Source organism: Sinohyriopsis cumingii, chromosome 4, assembly GCF_028554795.1.
Source record: "Sinohyriopsis cumingii isolate HCF-2022 chromosome 4, ASM2855479v2, whole genome shotgun sequence".
In the NCBI taxonomy this organism is placed as follows: Eukaryota; Metazoa; Mollusca; class Bivalvia; order Unionida; family Unionidae; genus Sinohyriopsis; species Sinohyriopsis cumingii.
The window spans coordinates 95099834-95117546 of NC_142964.1; the positions used below are offsets into that span (position 1 = coordinate 95099834).

The window sequence follows — 17713 nt, forward strand, 5'->3', positions numbered from 1 at the left end:
CAAAAATCTTGCCATGTTTGGTCTATATATGTTTGTGCGAAGCTTATTGCTTCTGTAGAGCTATAGTTAAGCTTGATAGTGTTTTGATCTCCTAGTTTGGTTTTTGCAACTTTGTCTGCTGTTTCATTGCCAGAGATTCCAATGTGCAACGGTATCCACATGAGCTCGACTAATTCATGTGCTGTGGTGATATCGTCGATTAATTGACATGCTCTGTCGAGGAATTGTTCCCTAGAGTGTGTATTGTGATTTTGGATCGATTTGATTATCGCTTATAATGAATGCTTTAGGTATTTGGTTATCTTTGATCCATTGTAGTGATTCAAGTATAGCCCAGAATTCAGTGGTGTAAATGGAGCAATAGTCAGGTAATCTGGATCCCATTTGTATATTGAATTCAGGGATGACTATTGCTGCTGCTGTTCTTGGTGGGTTGTTTGTTTTTGATCCATTGGTATATATTTTAACATAGTCCGGGTATTTTTGGTTGATTTCGTTTACCAGTACAGGTTTTAGTAAGTTTTCTTGTCCTTCTTTATTGCCTAATTTGGTAGCTTCAATGTTAATCCTTGGTGGTTTTTGTAACCATGGTGATTTGTTCTGGTCTGTATTGTTTGTTACCTGTTTTTTTAGAAGAGGTATCTTTTCTCTTAGTTCAAGGATAACTTTGCCACTTCGTGTGGTGGGTATGATTTTGGGTTTGAAGACAACTTTACACTTGTTTATAGCTATTTTGGTGGGATGGTTGTCTGGATGGGTATCTAATCGAATGGAGTATCAGAGGAGCAGTTCTTGCCTATGTAATTTTAAGGCTAGTTCTCCTGTTAGTGTTTGTAGTTCTTCTAATGATGTTGAGGGGAGTGTTCCTGTGCATAATAGTAAGGCTTTTCTCTGGATAGTGTCAAGTTTTTGTAGTACAGGTTGCTTAGCCGAGTTATATGCTTGGCAACCATAATCCAGTTTTGATCTAATTAGGCTTTTATATATCGTGAGGAGGGTTTCCTGGTTGGATCCCCAGTCAGTCCCTGTGATGTTCCTGAGTAAATTGAGATCTTTGTTACAATTCCAGGTGAGTTGTTCAATGTGCTGATTCCATGTGAGGTAGTTGTCAAAGAACATTCCTAGGAATTTTACTACTGTTACGTATTTGATTAATTGATGTTGTATATAGAAGTTTGGATAGACTAGGTTGTTATTTCATTTGGGGGTGAATATGATTGCCACAGTTTTTTCATGAGATATTTTGAAACCCCATTTGTCCGCCCATCTCCCTATGTTGTCTAGGCTCTGCTGCATTTCTTTAACTACTGTGTTATTGGCAGGATTTCCATTCCTCCATATGCCACTATCATCTGCAAATTGTGACAAGTTTATTTTTGCAGAGGCTGCATTGAGGTCAAGGTCGTTTACCATTAGGTTAAATAGTAAGGGACTTATTACACTGCCTTGCGGTGTTCCATTTTCAAGTGAAAATTCTTCTGAATGGGTGTTGCCTATTCTTGTGGTAATCTTCCGGCCTGTGAGGAAATCGCCAATCCAGTTGAACAAGTGTCCAGTTATTCCAAATTGGTTTAATTTGGCCATTAGTCCATTGGTCCATACTAGGTCGAACGCTTTTTCTAGGTCTAAAAAAAACGCTATGAGATTGCGATCGGTTTTTCTACGTGCATTGAAAACAAGTTTGATGTCTGTTTCCAATCTGAGAAGTTGGTCAGTGGTGGACCGTTTGTTCCGAAAGCCACACTGATTTATGGAGAGTAGTTTATTGGTTTCTAGGTGGTGTTTTAACCTATTTGCGATTATTGTCTCCATTATTTTGCAAATATTGTTTGTAAGAGAGATGGGTCGGTACGAATTTATTTTGTTGGGATCTTTACCTAGCTTGGGGATTGGTATTACTATGGCCTGTTTCCATTTGGTGGGTAGTTGGCCTTTATCCCATATCCTATTAAAGAGTTTGATTATGGCTATTGTTATATTGATAGGTAGTTTTTTGTAGATAATGTAACCTAACTGATCCTTACTAGGGGATGTTTCGTTTTTGGATCGTAGGGCTATCTTCCATTCATGTACTGTGATGTCGCTATTTAGGTGAGATTCTTTTGTTCCTTGGTCTTGAAACATTTGAGGTTGGGTTCCCTCCATTAGTTTTTTGTGTTCTTGAAAGTTTCTGGTGTGATTATTGTTGCTACTCATGTTAAAAAATGCTTCGCTAGGAGGTCTGCCTTATCTTTATTTGTTATGGCATTTTTAATTTTTGGGGCTGAGGTAGTTGCTTTCCCTTTTATGGCTTTTATCTTGTCCCATATTTGTTTTGAGTTTGATTTTAGACTCAGTTTAGAGCAAAAGGTTTGCCATAGATTAATGTTAGCAGTTTTTATAGTTTGTTTTAGTGCTTTTTCTTTATCTTTATATTGCTGGAAGTAGATAGAATTTTTGGTGCATTTATATTTATTTAAGGCCCTTTTTTTGTCTTTATGTGCTATAGTGCACTGTTTAGTCCACCATGGTATAGGGTTTTTATTTTGGATATTAGTTGCCTTTGGTATGCATCGGTTAGCTGCTTCTATAATTGTGTCTGTTATGTTATCATAATACATGTCAATACTTGGGCTTTCTAAGTTATCTGGATTTACTCTAGCTAGTAATAATTGGAATTGGTCCCAGTCTGCCTGTTGGTACCTCCATTTGGGTGGGGTTTCGTTTGGAATGTGTTGAGTTTTTGTTTGAATATTGATTGTGATGGGAAAATGGTCACTTCCTAACGTATCTTCCTGATCCACCCACCAATTTATGATCTGAGCCAATTTTGGGGTAGTGATGGTTAGGTCTATGGCTGAGAGAGTGCCATCCTCAGGGTTTAATCTAGTGTTCGACCCATCATTTAAGATGACCAGATTGTTCTCAGTTATCCATTTTTCAACCATTTTCCCTCTTTGATCTTTCTTTTTACCTCCCCATAATCCACTGTGTGCATTGAAGTCGCCACAGATTATTAGATTGTTGTTGTTGTTATTAGTGATTGCCTTTAGTGAGATTAGGTTGGAAGATCAGAAGGTACCCCCTGGGTCGTATGCGTTTATTTTTTGAATGTTTGTGGTTCCTATATTTATCATTACTGACATTATTTTGATGCTATTATTGATGTTTAGGTTAGGGGGTACTTCTATTACTTCATAGTAGATTAGTGTATCTATTAAAAAAATTGCTAGTCCACCCCCTTTCTGCCCCATGGCTCTGTTTTTAAAAATTCCCTGGGTATAGCCTTGTAGTGGGCAGGCATTTGTGTTCTTGTGTTATGAGGGTTTCCTGTAGGCAGATTACATCTGGTTTTACGGCCGTATTATTCAGTTTGTTCTGCAGTTCTTTAAGATTCCTCTGCAGTTCCATTGCCAGATGGTGATTTTATTATTTTTTGTACTATTCATTTTTGACGTTGTCTTTATCTGTTAGTCTTGTGGTCCAATCAGCTAGTATGGTGAAAATGGTTTTGAGGGTTCTCATTATGCTACTGAGATCTTGCATTAGGGTTCCTGTTGTTAGGTTCATTCCTGTATTAATTCTGTGTTGGGGTGTGGGTTAGGTTTGGGGATGTTTGGGGTGACAGTTTTGTTTGTATCTGGAGTGTTATCAGAGTGGTCATGGTTTGTTACAATGTGGTTTAATAGTTTTTGGTTCTTTTGTTTCCTGATTCGAGGGTATGTTTTGTGGTGCAATGTTTTCCCTTCTGATTCTGCATGGAGAGTTTTGGTGCTCATTGATTGTTTAAGCTGATCTGTACAGAATCTAAAGATAGCTAAGTTTTACTAATGTCCTTTATAACCAGAGTTAGACCTTCTGGTCTGCTTCCCAACTTGTATTTACCAAGATGGAACAAAATAAATGTATATACATTACAAAAGCATTGATACGTAACAATGTGCACTGGTCCCAAAGTCCAAAGGCTGAGCTAGAATGTTGCACAGTGACTTGTCTAAGCTTCAAGGGTTTTATGAAATAGAACTAAATGAAACAAAAATTTCTTGAAGGGACCGATGCTCCACTGGGCTAAATTAATGTCCATGAATTCAAGATAAAACCATTTCTTTTAATTGTCGAGTGTTGAAACCATCTCTGATATTCTTTACTGACAAAATAAATTTCCACTTAGCTGCTGTGGTGTATATAATGGATGTTAGCATGGAATCATCTTCATTTAGGACAAAGTAGACATCATTAGAATGATTTTTGTCACATGTCCATGTCATAATCTATTCGAAGAAGTGACAACAAGACTTGTAAGACAATCATCATGGTTGCCATATTAGGACCAACTGGGCATAAAAAGGTCTGTTGGCAAAACCCATGTAGATATAACCATCCATGTGGAAAGGAGCACAAAGAACATAATTTGAAGATACAACGTTTCATTCAAGAGGAATGGCAAAAAAGATTTTCAAGATGGCTGCTGTGATGACCATGCTAGACATCTGATAGCACCATTTCATTAAGATCAGCTGGATGCCATAAGAATCTTGTGCTAAATTCAGATGTCAGCTTTTAAGGCATCTGTGAAGGCATCCATATTGGATGTCAGATCAGCACCATTTTTGTTATTCAGGACCACCTAGACATCAAAATAAGTCTTTTAGTTAAAAATATGGCAGCGATATTGGATATCAGATCTACTATTTTCATTCAGGATCAACTGAACATGATATGAATTATTGTACAGCAAACCATAAGATGAGATGACTATAGAGATAGGAGGAGTAACAATAACAAGATTCTAAATATGGCTGATGAATCTTCCTCATTTAAAGTCAGATTGCCTCAGTGTTCATTTTGGACCTTTTGACATTGTATGAGGTCTTTATCAAGTGAAACCCAAAACGTGATTTAAATTTCTTATATAAACCTCAAGTCCTTATAAATTCCAAACTTTTCTAGGATGGTACTCTTCGTACAGTTTGTTCAGGCAGTTCACATCAAAATACTTTTGTCTCGCAGATTCATTTAAGACCATTTAGGCATCATAAGAAAACTTTTACTGGAAACCCCATATTGATATGACCATCCATTCAGGAGGAACAGCAGTTATAACAAAACTTTCAAGATATCTATCATTACAACCATTTTTAAACTCACACTGGCACCATTTCCATTCTGGATAAACCCCATGATAAGAAGTCTTTTTGTGAAAACTCCATGTTTATATGACCATTCATGCAGGAGAAATAGCGATAATAAAATTTTCAATATGGCCATTATAAGTGGAGGCAAGATTGGATGAACATTTGAACATTTGTGACTAATGAAACTATGTGCAGAGTCTGTCTGTAAAGATTCATGGCAATCCTCCAAATGGTTTAGGAGGAGTAGCAATAAGAGTCTTTCATTAACTTACAGATGAATGTCAGATGTCAGATCAGTATTGTTTTCATTTAGATCCAACTAGAAATAATAAATATTCTTTTTTGTAAAAACCCTATGTCAACAAGACTATCCAACATGGAAGAGAAACAATAACAAGATTTCAAGCTGGCTGCAGTAGATACAAGTGGTACTTCATACAGTTTCTTGAAGCAGTTCATGTCAAAATATGTCTGTTTCACTTGGGACCAACTAGACATCACAAAAAATCTTTAGTGAAAACCCAACATTGATATGACTATCCAGTCCAGTACCTCAAAGTCAAAGGGGCAAATGAGTATATATGTAGCAGAATCTATTATCTTAGATTCATCCCAAATGTGAGAAAATTATATCATGGGGTTTAGGAAATATAAGCAAAATACAATTAAAACAAACTTGTATTAAAACCCAAACACAACTTTCTATGTGGCTTTGTCCCATGGTCACAGAATGAATTCTCTTACCTTCATGGATCTTAATCCCACGTTAAACAAGACATCGATGGGTTTTGTGAAATAGAGACATTAAAACTTTAAGTAGAAACCTTACCACAAAAATATCACGTAATTGTGAACAGCCATAGAAGACATTCAAGACGACCATCATAAAATGTCTTTTGTAGAAAATGTCATATTGATATTAACATCCATTCAGAATAAATAGTGATAACTAGACTTTAAAATTGGATGTTTGAGGACCATTGTCTTTTTTAGGACCGAACAGACATGATAAGAATATTTATGGCAAAACCCCATGTAGTCAAGGTAACCTGTTTATGAGAAGTAGCAATAAGAACAGTTTGTGGCCATGATACTCACAGAGCTATGATTGGCCCAATTTTCAGCTAATACCAGGTTAGAGATTAACAGTCTATTACAGAAAACCTCATGTTGATACTATGACCTATACATGAAGACTGATGATGCAATATTCACCATGGCTTCTGGTCTAATATGGCTGCCATACTGACTGTCAGATTTCTGCTGCCAGTCTCATTTTGAACTTCATCAGCCCTTTTTGAGTAAACACCCCATGTCACTGCAACCATCTGTTCAGAATCAATAAAGAGAAGCATTTCAACATGACCACCAGATGCACATATTTGTTATACAAATGCATGTCTGATGGGTGCTTTTTTCATTTAAGAACATCTCTACATCATAAGACATCTTTTCATGAAACAATATGTTAATGCAAGCATTTGTTCATAGGACATGATAAAAATACTTTCAAAATGGAGGTCTAGGCTGCCATATTGGATGTCTGAGAGGCTCCATTATTATTATGACCAATTAGACCTTTTGATGGATTTGTGTTTAAAGATTCACAGTAATCTTTCAGTAGTTCCATTGGAGAAGAGGTAACACGTTTGTTCTAGCAGATGGATAACAAGCTGTCACAAATGGTGTAATTAAAACACCATCCTTCCAAAAACAGTCATGCAATTCTGAGCCAATATGGGTTTATATTTCTCCAGTGAACAATGAGTGCAGAGCTATAAAGTGTAAGCACTGTGTCTATATAAGGTACAATGAAACAAATGATGCCCAATGAGAAAAGAAAACTCAGTTATATAAAAATCTATTACCTTTGTCTTAGCATCAAACCATTTGGCAGTTTCCCTATCATCATCACATTTCTTTATCCATTTTTTCAGCCAGAAGCATTTGACAGGGTCATGCCAATTCTCACCACAAGCAAAACTGGAAATAACAGATCAATGATAATATTAACTGACTTTCATTGCATTTATTAAATATAAAGACATGTATTGTGCAGATCTCTGATGTGGAATTGATGTTATATGGATCTGAAACAATTGCTTATTATATGAATTTCTTCAACGATCAATAAAAAGAAGTCTTGTTGCTGATTTGGAAGTGAGAAATATGACCACTGAAATGATATTACACATATATAATACTATAGTTTATTTAACTTACCAGTTGATCATTTCACTAGGCAAGCATAAACAGTGTTCTAACAATAGACCCTATCCAAACTACTTCCCAAACATTACATCAAGATTATTTTATCAATGTTTCTGCATTCTGTAATAAAAATTATTTAGGAGGATAAAGGCATAATTAATATTCACATTTTGTTGCTCATATTCAAAGTCACTTAAGATCTAGAGGATATTCGGCAAGTTGTATAAAAACTGGATGAACTAGGCTATAGCCTCTAGAAAGTAAACAAGTTCATTGATCAGATGCAAGGTAACTCATTCATGTCCATAATTCAAGTCATCCTGGATCTGGATCACCTGTCTACCAAGTTTTACAGAAACTGGATAGGAAATATTTTCTCTAGATCAGGGCATAACAAGATTAGCCAATCAAGTATACATCATTAATATACAATTATCTCACTTATTATGGAAACTGTTTATGACGATAATATACGTTTAATGTAAGGAAAATTCCAATTGGACCAGTGGTAAAATGTGCAGTGAATCTGATACAAGATTATCATCATTAATATGTGTACATCTTGCTCTTACTCAAACATATCCAACATCTTGATAATATTGGCACAACTTTGATCAAAATTGGATCAGAAATATATTTGTTTGATCATTCACAAGCTCAGCCAATCACATGCAAAGTCACCTCATTAATATGCATGGTGCCTACTCATAATTGTAATCTACAGTATAATCCTATTTTCCTTGAGAGATAACAAATTACTCACGCAAGATCTAGATGATATGGGGAAATAACGTTAAGTTTCAATGAAATCAGATAAAGTAAGATTTTCTTTGACCAGCTTAGTCAATCACATGAAAGATGACATAATTAATATTTGTTGAGCTTGTTCACTTTCAAAATTGTTCAAGAAATTGATTTTGCAAATCCATATTGAAATTTTGATCAAAACCAGATCAGAATAAATACCCGTTAAAGTATAACATCTTTTATGTAGACCTATATTATGTGCACAGTGCGACCCTTCTATAATGCACCCCATGATAGCGTGAATTTGAATATAATGCGGTTGTGGTGTGGCTCCCAAAATTTCATATATTCATTCACAATTTTTTTTTCTTCTTCAAAGTACATGAAATAGTGTATAAAAAAATGTATTATCATTTTGGAGAAGAGATCATGCATGAATTTGAATATAATATGATCGTGGCATGGTTCCTGAAATTTTAAAATTGTCTTCTGAAATTTAACAATTTCACCAGGTTCTTGAAGTGTTATACCAAAATAAACATTATTGGAAATGTTACTTGTTACTGATCCATGAGTAAGACCAGGAAGTCATCTTTGTGATTGTCTTGAATTAATTCTGTATACATCATTGCTCAAACAATAGGCAACATGTGTTTCTTCTTTAACTGCATACACAACCAAGCATCAGACAATGCGATGGTTGATAAAAGGTTCTCACAATTTAATAAACATAAAAAAACGAAAGCTGCCAACATGTTTGCTGGGCTTGGCAGTGTTATTAGACACAATCAGTTGACCAGTAAATAATGTCCACTTTATTGGCTGGAAGCTGAATGGGCATAAAACTGTAAATGCGTTCAGCTTAAAAATCTTTATAAAAGTATTTGTCACATGTTTCTTTCGATATTCACATAATCTGAAGTAAAAGTTATTTGCACACTGAAAGCATGTGTTGTTTGTTAATTATTCTTGCTGTAGTCATTCAAATGAATAGGCATACAAGTGTTAATTGTTGGAAATTTACAATGTATATGGAAATGCATATGATAAAACTTTAGCAGTATGAAATTTGTACAGACACAGCTCATAGACCCTGGAGTGTAATGAATTGTACATGTGCTTCATCTTTCGTAACCTAATTTTTCTGCTAATTTTTCCCACTGAGTGTGTGTGTGATTTGGATTTTTAATGTAGCTTTAAAAAAATTTCAGTCATATTGCTACAATGTCTGCAGTGTGACAGTTTATAATGATGTCTAGCACTGGGGCTGTAGTGTAAGCCTTAATCTAATTAGCTTTGAAATATCACTTGACAGTAAAAGTAATCAGACATTCCACACTGGAATAGAACTGATACACACCAACAGCTGGTTTATGTTATACATTCACTAGGGTTTAAGTTCCATGGGAAATAGACACTCAGGGCAGACTTTACTCACCTTCCAAGCTGTATTGATGTCTTGTATATAATAAATACTATAGAACGCCTTCTAGAGTTATTCTTCAATAACAAATAACATTACATGGTGGCAGCGGTAAAAACACAGGATTGAAATTATCAGAGTTGAAAATGGCTTCATTTCAATTTACAAATCCGGACAAATTTGACTTTTCGAGACCTGAAACTTGGGAAAAGTGGTTTCAGCGCTTTGAACGCTTTCGTCAAGCGTCTGGACTTAGTGAAAAAAAGGAAGAAATTCAAGTGAATACCTTGGTTTATTCCATGGGAAGTGAGGCTGATGACATTTTGTCTTCGTTCAACCTGACAGAGGAAGATCAAACGAAGTGGAAGCCCGTGACAGATAGATTCATGCAATATTTCATTCCAAAGAGGAATGTAATTTTTGAAAGGGCAAAATTTAATCAAAGAAAACAGGAAGAGGGAGAAACAGTGGACAGTTTTGTTACAGCTATCTATGTGTTAGCAGATAATTGTAATTTCGGGCCACTACATGATGAAATGATCAGAGATCGACTTGTAGTTGGACTGCGAGATTCAAAACTGTCAGAAAAATTGCAGTTAGATGCAAATCTAACTCTAGAGTCAGCCGTTAGTCAAGCTCGACAAAATGAGGCTGTGAAAAAACAACAAACAACGATACGAGCAAGTGGAGAACGAATGTCTGAAATGGATGCAGTAAAATCGTCTTCACTGAAATATGGGAAACAGAAGCATAAAATCCCAAATGTTCAACAAAATAATGTCAGCAGAAAAGGATGCATGAGATGTGGAAAGAAAATTAATCATTATCGAGACCAATGTCCAGCAAAAGAAGCAGAATGCTACAAGTGTAAGAAAAGAGGACACTATGCAAAATGCTGTCTGTCAAAGTCAACAGTTCGCACAATAGAATCTAGAGAGGAATCTGGATTTCTAGGGACTATTAGCACGAAGAAGGGTCAGCCGTGGATAACGCGTGTGAGATTAAACAACACTTCACTTGTATTCAAGACTGATACTGGAGCTGATGTGACTGTAATTCCTGAGAGGGATTTAAGAAAAATCGGAGACCAAAAACTATCAAAGTCTGATCGAAAACTGTATGGACCTGGAAACTTTGAACTTAAAGTGCTGGGAAAATTCACATGTGGACTTGAATCAAACGATGTATTCAGTGTACAAGACATATTTGTTGTAAAGGGACTGAATCAGGCACTCTTGGGCAGGCCCGTGATTCAGGCTCTCAAGATAATTGAACAGGTAAATATATCCTGAGTAAATGCCTCAGATAAAAACTCATAAAATGCAAGCAAAATTCACGATAAATCCATACATTTAGATAGGGATTATCGCGAGAAATTTCCAAATTTGTTTAAAGGTCTAGGGAAAACAAAATGGTTCTATAACATAACTCTGGACAAAAATGCCAAACCTTATGCCTTATCTACCCCAAGAAAGGTTCCTATCCCTTTATTGAATAAAGTTCAAGAGGAGTTGGATAGAATGGAAAAAATAGGTGTTACTTCAAAAGTAGATGAGCCCACTGAGTGGTGCGTGGCAATGGTTGTTGTTCCGAAACCAAACGGTATGGTACGAATTTGTGTGGATCTAACAAAACTGAATGAATCGGTTAAAAGAGAAAACCACCCACTACCATCAGTTGAAGAATCCCTTGCAAAACTAGCAGGTGCAAAGTTTTTCACCAAACTTGAGGCAAACTCAGGCTTTTGGCAGATAAACCTGTCAGAAGATTCACGCCGCCTTACAACTTTCATTACTCCTTTTGGAAGGTTTTATTTTAATCGCCTTCCATTCAGAATCAGTTCTGTGCCTGAATTTTTTCAGAAAAGGATGTCAGAAACGCTGGAGCGACTTGACGGAACACTCTGTCACATGGACGATGTTCTTGTCTTTGGGGAAATGCAGAAACAGCATGACGAAAGACTAGAAATGGTAATGAAATCAATTCAAAAGGCCGGTGTCACTTTGAACGCTGAAAAGTGTGAATTTTCGAGACCATCAATAAGGTTTCTTGGGCATGTTGTTGACGAAAATGGTTGCCGACCTGATCCAGAAAAAGTCAAAGCTATAACGGAAATGGAAATACCGAAATGCGTAACAGATATATGACGATTTCTCGGTATGGCAAATCAGCTTAGCAAATTTAGTCCAAATTTGGCAGAAAAATCAAAACCATTATGTGAGCTTTTGAAAGGTAAAAACTCGTGGACTTGGGGTCCAGATCAAGAACAAGCTTTTAGAGATATCAAGCAAGAAATGATATCTTCACCAACTTTAGCACATTATGATCCAAATAGAGAAATAGTTGTATCTGCAGATGCATCTTCATTTGGACTAGGTGCTGTGCTACGGCAGAAGCACGGTAGCACTCTGAGACCGGTGGCGTTCACATCATGAGGTATGTCAGAAACTGAGCAACGCTATGCTCAAATAGAAAAAGAGGCCCTTGCAATCACTTGGGCTTGTGAACGCTTCAGTAGCTATTTAATTGGGTCACAATTCAAACTTGAAACTGACCATAAGCCATTAGTACCACTAATGAGCACAAAAATCTTGGGAGATTTACCCCCTAGAATTCAACGCTTTAGAATGCGTTTGATGAGATTCAACTTTTGTATAGTTCATGTTGCTGGCAAAAATCTTTAACTGCTGATGCTCTATCCAGAGCACCTTTAAGTTATCACTCTGAGAGTGACAGAGAATTTCAGGCTGAAACTAACGCCTACGTTGATTTCGTAGTTAGCAATTTGCCTGCATCAAATACTCGACTTGAACAAATAAAGTCTGAATATCGAAATGATTTGATTTGCAAACAACTTGTACAATTCTGTGAAACGGGGTGGCCAGAGAAATCCGCTTTTGACGGAAAACTTCAATTGTACTGGGCAGATAGAGGTAAATTTACAATTCAAAATGGTCTTTTAATGAAAGGTACACGCCTTGTTGTACCAGAATCACTTCAAAGAGAAATCCTAGAGAGAATTCACGATTGTCACCAAGGCATAGTTAAATGCCGAGAACGCGCCAAAACGTCAGTTTGGTGGAAAGGACTAAGTACTCAGCTAGAGCACTTGGTAAAGTCTTGCCAAAATTGCATCGAAAACTCACGAGATCAAGCTGAACCAATGATACCAAATGAATTTCCAAGTCGACCTTGGCAAAGAGTCGCTTCAGACTTGTTTGAACTGAATGGTCAAACATATCTCTTGGTGATTGATTATTTCTCACGATACATTGAAATAGCAAAATTGCAAGGCACAGGTTCGAAAGCAATTATCAATCATCTCAAATCAATCTTGCGCGACATGGTATACCAGAAGTTTTAGTTTCAGATAATGGTCCGCAATACACATCCACAATACTCAAAGATTTTGCAAAAAGTTATGGATTCAGGCATATTACAAGTAGTCCAAAATATCCACAGAGCAATGGACTTGCCGAAAGGGCTGTTCAGACAATTAAAAGAATGCTTAAAAAAGCAAACGATCCTTACATAGCTCTTTTGACATATCGCGCAACACCATTACCAAATGGATACAGCCCTGCTGAATTACTGATGGGAAGAAAATTACAAACTACTTTGCCAATGGCACCAAACAACTTAGAGCCGAAATGGCCAGATTTAATGAAACTGAAGAAATCGGAAAACTATCTAAAGCAAACTCAAAAGAGAAATTATGATCGTCGACATCGTGCCCGAAATATGAAAAAACTTCAGGTAGGGAATAAGGTATGGATTAAAGATCATTTTTCTTCAGGGATAATTAAATCTGAGGCATATACACCTCGTTCATACATGGTAGTAACTGACGAGGGAGAGATACGGCGTAATAGGAGAAATTTAGTTCCCATGCCTGCCACATTATCAGAGCCTCTAAAAGTGACTGCTTCAGACCCTGATACTTTGACTGACTCAGATGAAAGCAAAGCAGTGCCAACCAGTCAAAACGGATATTTCACACGTTCGGGAAGATTGTCGAAACCACCTGAGAGACTGAACTTGTAAAATAAATTAAGCTGATGTAGCTTGTTTAGAAATGCGGTCATCAGATCACGTTTCGTTTTAATGTAAACTTCTCAGGAAGGGAGATGTAGTGTAAGCCTTAATCTAATTAGCTTTGAAATATCACTTGACAGTAAAAGTAATCAGACATTCCACACTGGACTAGAACTGATACACACCAACAGCTGGTTTATGTTATACATTCACTAGGGTTTAAGTTCCATGGGAAATAGACACTCAGGGCAGACTTTACTCCCCTTCCAAGCTGTATTGATGTCTTGTATATAATAAATACTATAGAACGCCTTCTAGAGTTATTCTTCAATAACAAATAACATTACAGGGGCAACATGCCTCAGACATGTAGCATGATGTCCCACCCAGTCACATTATCCTGACACCAGGCCGACCAGTCCTAACACTAACCCCTTAATGCTGAGCGCCAAACTAGGCAGCTGTTAGTACCATTTTTGTAAGTCTTTTTATATGACTCAGCTGGGGATCGAACCCACAACCTCCCTCATTTTCCCATTGAATTCAGACACATAATGATCTGTGAAAAAATTACTGAATAGTTTAAATATGTATGCAAGTTTTGCAACGGAATTATATGTATTATGGATTAACTGCATGACACGACAGTATGATATCAGACAGTAAGTAAACAGTGTTAATACTCTGTTCATGCTATATATTAGACGTTGAATTCAGACACAATGATCTGTGACAAAATTATTGAATATTTTAAATTTGTGTGCAATTTTTCAATGGAATTACACGTGTTATGGATGAACTGCATGCCACGAAGGCATGATAGCGAATGGTGATGTTGTTGTTGTTGTTGTAGGGTTTAATGCCATTTTTCAGCACAATATAGGCTATACATGGTGGCCAGTATAATTGGTGGAGGAAGAACCCTGGAAAACCCTGGGAAGAACCACCGACCCACGATAAGCTACTGGCAGGCTTTCTCACGTACTCGGGGCCCCAATGGTGATGATACCCTATTCACAATACACATTAAACATGAATAAACGTATATGTGCCAATGCGTTGTTCTCTTAAAAAAAAAAAGTAAAATACTGTAAAACCCCGAATTAACAAGACCCTGCTATTAACGGAATCCAATTTCTTGGACCACAATAATTGCATTATAGCAGGGTTCCACTGTATTACGTTTATAATGATAGATTTGTAAGGGTCATTAACTTAATGACATTTTTAATGATAATATCCTATGAATGAGTTTGTACTGTAAGATGAGTCATGTATCAAATGTGTAAACTGCTTCATTTATAATCAAAATAAGCATCACATGGTTCAACAAAGACATTATTTCTTGAAATGGGGTTCATAAGTTTTTTAAAAAAAAGAAAGTGACCCATTTTCTGATCAGCTTGAGTAAACAACATGACTCTTGCTTACTGAGTATTCTGTAAGACCAGATGATTCATTTAAAGCCCCAGTATTGCATTTTCTCTCTATTGCATAATGGCTTTATATATAAAAGAATTGTTATATGAAATTATTCATTCTTAATAGCAGTGGTGGTCTTGTAAGCATTATTGAGAAGACATGCATTTATTTAATTTGAAAAATTCATTGGAATTATATAATGCTATAACTTTCATTCAAAGACATTTGGATATATAACAGCTGTATAGATTACATTTTGAGATTTAACATAGTGATTGTTCAATCTTGTTGGTACATTAGTACAATACCGACATCATTTGGAATACCTTTTAAACTTATTTGGATTACTTGGAACTATGGGAATTGTCAGAAAATGTTATTATCTTAGAAATTCATTCACTACACTATAAGTTTCTAATTCTTTCACTTTGTAGTTTAGTTAAATAAATTATATTTTTAATTATACAAAACTTGTTGACTATCACTCTTACTTCTTACATTTATTATAGACTCTAGAGTCGGAACACAGTTCAGTCAATCAGATAAAACAACACCTCATTAATATACATCACTTTTGCTTGTAGATATTTTTTGCTGCAGCACCAGCATCATTGTCACCTTCCTCTTTTAAAGTAGCCTCTGTGATTTTGAGTGTAAATAACACTTATTTCCTCATTACTGTCATCTTCCCTTTCCATCCAAGTAAAACATTTCTACCAATCCTGCCCGATTTATCCTCCATTTTAAGTAAGATCTTGAGCATCATTAAAGTTCAGTTTATCATCATTGCTTTAGTCCAGTCTAGATTTCTATATTTCAGTCTGGTGCCTCCATGGCAAGAAGTTTTTAAAAGATACCTTCTGAGTTTCTTTTCACGCCTCTTCATTTTTAGTCCTGCATCATATAAGATATCAATCTTAAGATAAAAATCAACCCTGCTGTACCCCTAGTTCTTGTCATAAGAAGCATGATGAGGCTTGTACCTAATCATGATCAGTATAATCTGGCACTCTGATCATCTAAAACAACATGAATAATGATGGTACTTAAAATAATAATAACAGCAGGTTCAAGTCAATGCAAAGATTAGCATAAATATTGCACAACCATCTAGAACATTCTCATATATCCACTACATGTGGTCATGGTACAACAGATGGATCTTGTATGTTATCTTCTTCATATGTTTATGTAAATAATCACGGCAATGTAAAAAAATCTGTCAAGTCTAAAAACAATACATTGCATACTGCCTTGTCTGAAGATCAATCCTCTGATCAAAATTGTCATGTATTTGGCCTCCTCAGAAGAGGTCTGCAAGTAATCAACCTAAATATTCAACACATCATCCCGAAACTGAATGAGATAAAGTTAATATTACAGCAAACTCGATCAGTCAATATTCTAGGTCTATGTGAAACCTTTCATTCTGATGATACTGATGATTTGGCTCTCCAAATACAGGGGTTCAACTTTGAAAGAAAAGATAGGGAATCCATAGGGGGTGGGGGTATTCTTCTCTATGTAGACAGTTCCATTAGTTATAACAGACGTGTTGATCTAGAGACTATTGGGGTAGAGAGTATCTAGATTGAAGTAACCCTTGCCCAATCAAAGCCAATACTCTTATGTTCGGTTTACAGGCCACCTAGTTCCACAGCTGATTGCATTGATAGATTTGAGGTTCAAATTCAAAAAGCATTACTTAAGGAAGATTTAGAAATTATGATATTAGGTGATTTTAACATTGACTACATGAAAACTCCACCACTAACATGGATAAGTAGCTTTGAAACTTACAACTTTACTCAATTAATTAACACCCCAACTAGAGTAACGGATAAAAGTGCTACTATCATTGATCATGTCTATACTAATAAACCTGAAAACGTAAGTGAAATTAAGGTACCAGTGTATGCACTGAGTGACCACTACCCAGTCTGTATAACTAGACATGTTCCGAAATCATCTAAAAATGGCCAACACATTGAAATACAATACAGGGACTTCAAACAGTTTGATGAGGAAATGTTCTTAAATGATTTAGTTTGCAAACCCTTCCAATCAGTCTGCACTATAGCTGATGTCAACACTGCCTTGGACAAATGGTATCAGATGTTCAATGCAGTCTTAGACAAGCATGCCCCAATTAAAACAAAAAGGGTTAAACACCAAATTACACCCAAGTGGATTACCCCTGAGATCAATGAGGCTAGGCACCTAAGAGATAATTTCCACAAGAAAAAAGACATGAAAAGCTATAGAAAGTGGAGAAATAAAACCAAGCACCTGATAGATAAGGCAAAAGAGAACTACTATAAACAGGCTATTAATGAAAGTAAGAGTACCAAAACATTGTGGAAGCATCTAAAAGAGCTGAACCCATGCAAGAACAGTTGTCTTCCCCCTAGACTTAAGCAAAATGATGATATAGCAACATCTGTACAAGACATTGTGGAAATGTTCAACAATTTCTTCATAAGCATCTCCAGTAAGAGTATTCAGAACCAGACTAACATCCCAATTGAACTTGATGCTCTTCTATTATCTATAAGAGCTAAAATTCCTGATGATAATTATTTTTCAATAGCTAATGTTAGTGAAGCTGATGTTTTTGATATGCTAATTAAGGTTAATGTTAATAAATCCTCTGGATTGGATGGTATTGGTCCATGAATTCTTAAAATTGCTGCACCAGTAATAACAAAGTCACTAACGCATATCATAAATTTAAGTATAATGAGTGGTAATTTTCCAGAAA

At 36.1% G+C, this 17713-nt stretch overlaps 1 protein-coding gene across 1 annotated transcript in view; it reads right to left on the reverse strand.

Moving 5' to 3' along the window:
- Nucleotides 1-17713, reverse strand: part of LOC149801708 (E3 ubiquitin-protein ligase arih1-like) — a 119834-nt gene that overhangs the window by 50233 nt on the left and 51888 nt on the right. Inside the window, exon 9 of the mRNA XM_089955988.1 lies at nt 6983-7097. Coding sequence (XP_089812114.1) covers nt 6983-7097 — 115 coding nt within the window. The remainder of the gene's footprint in view (nt 1-6982; nt 7098-17713) is intronic.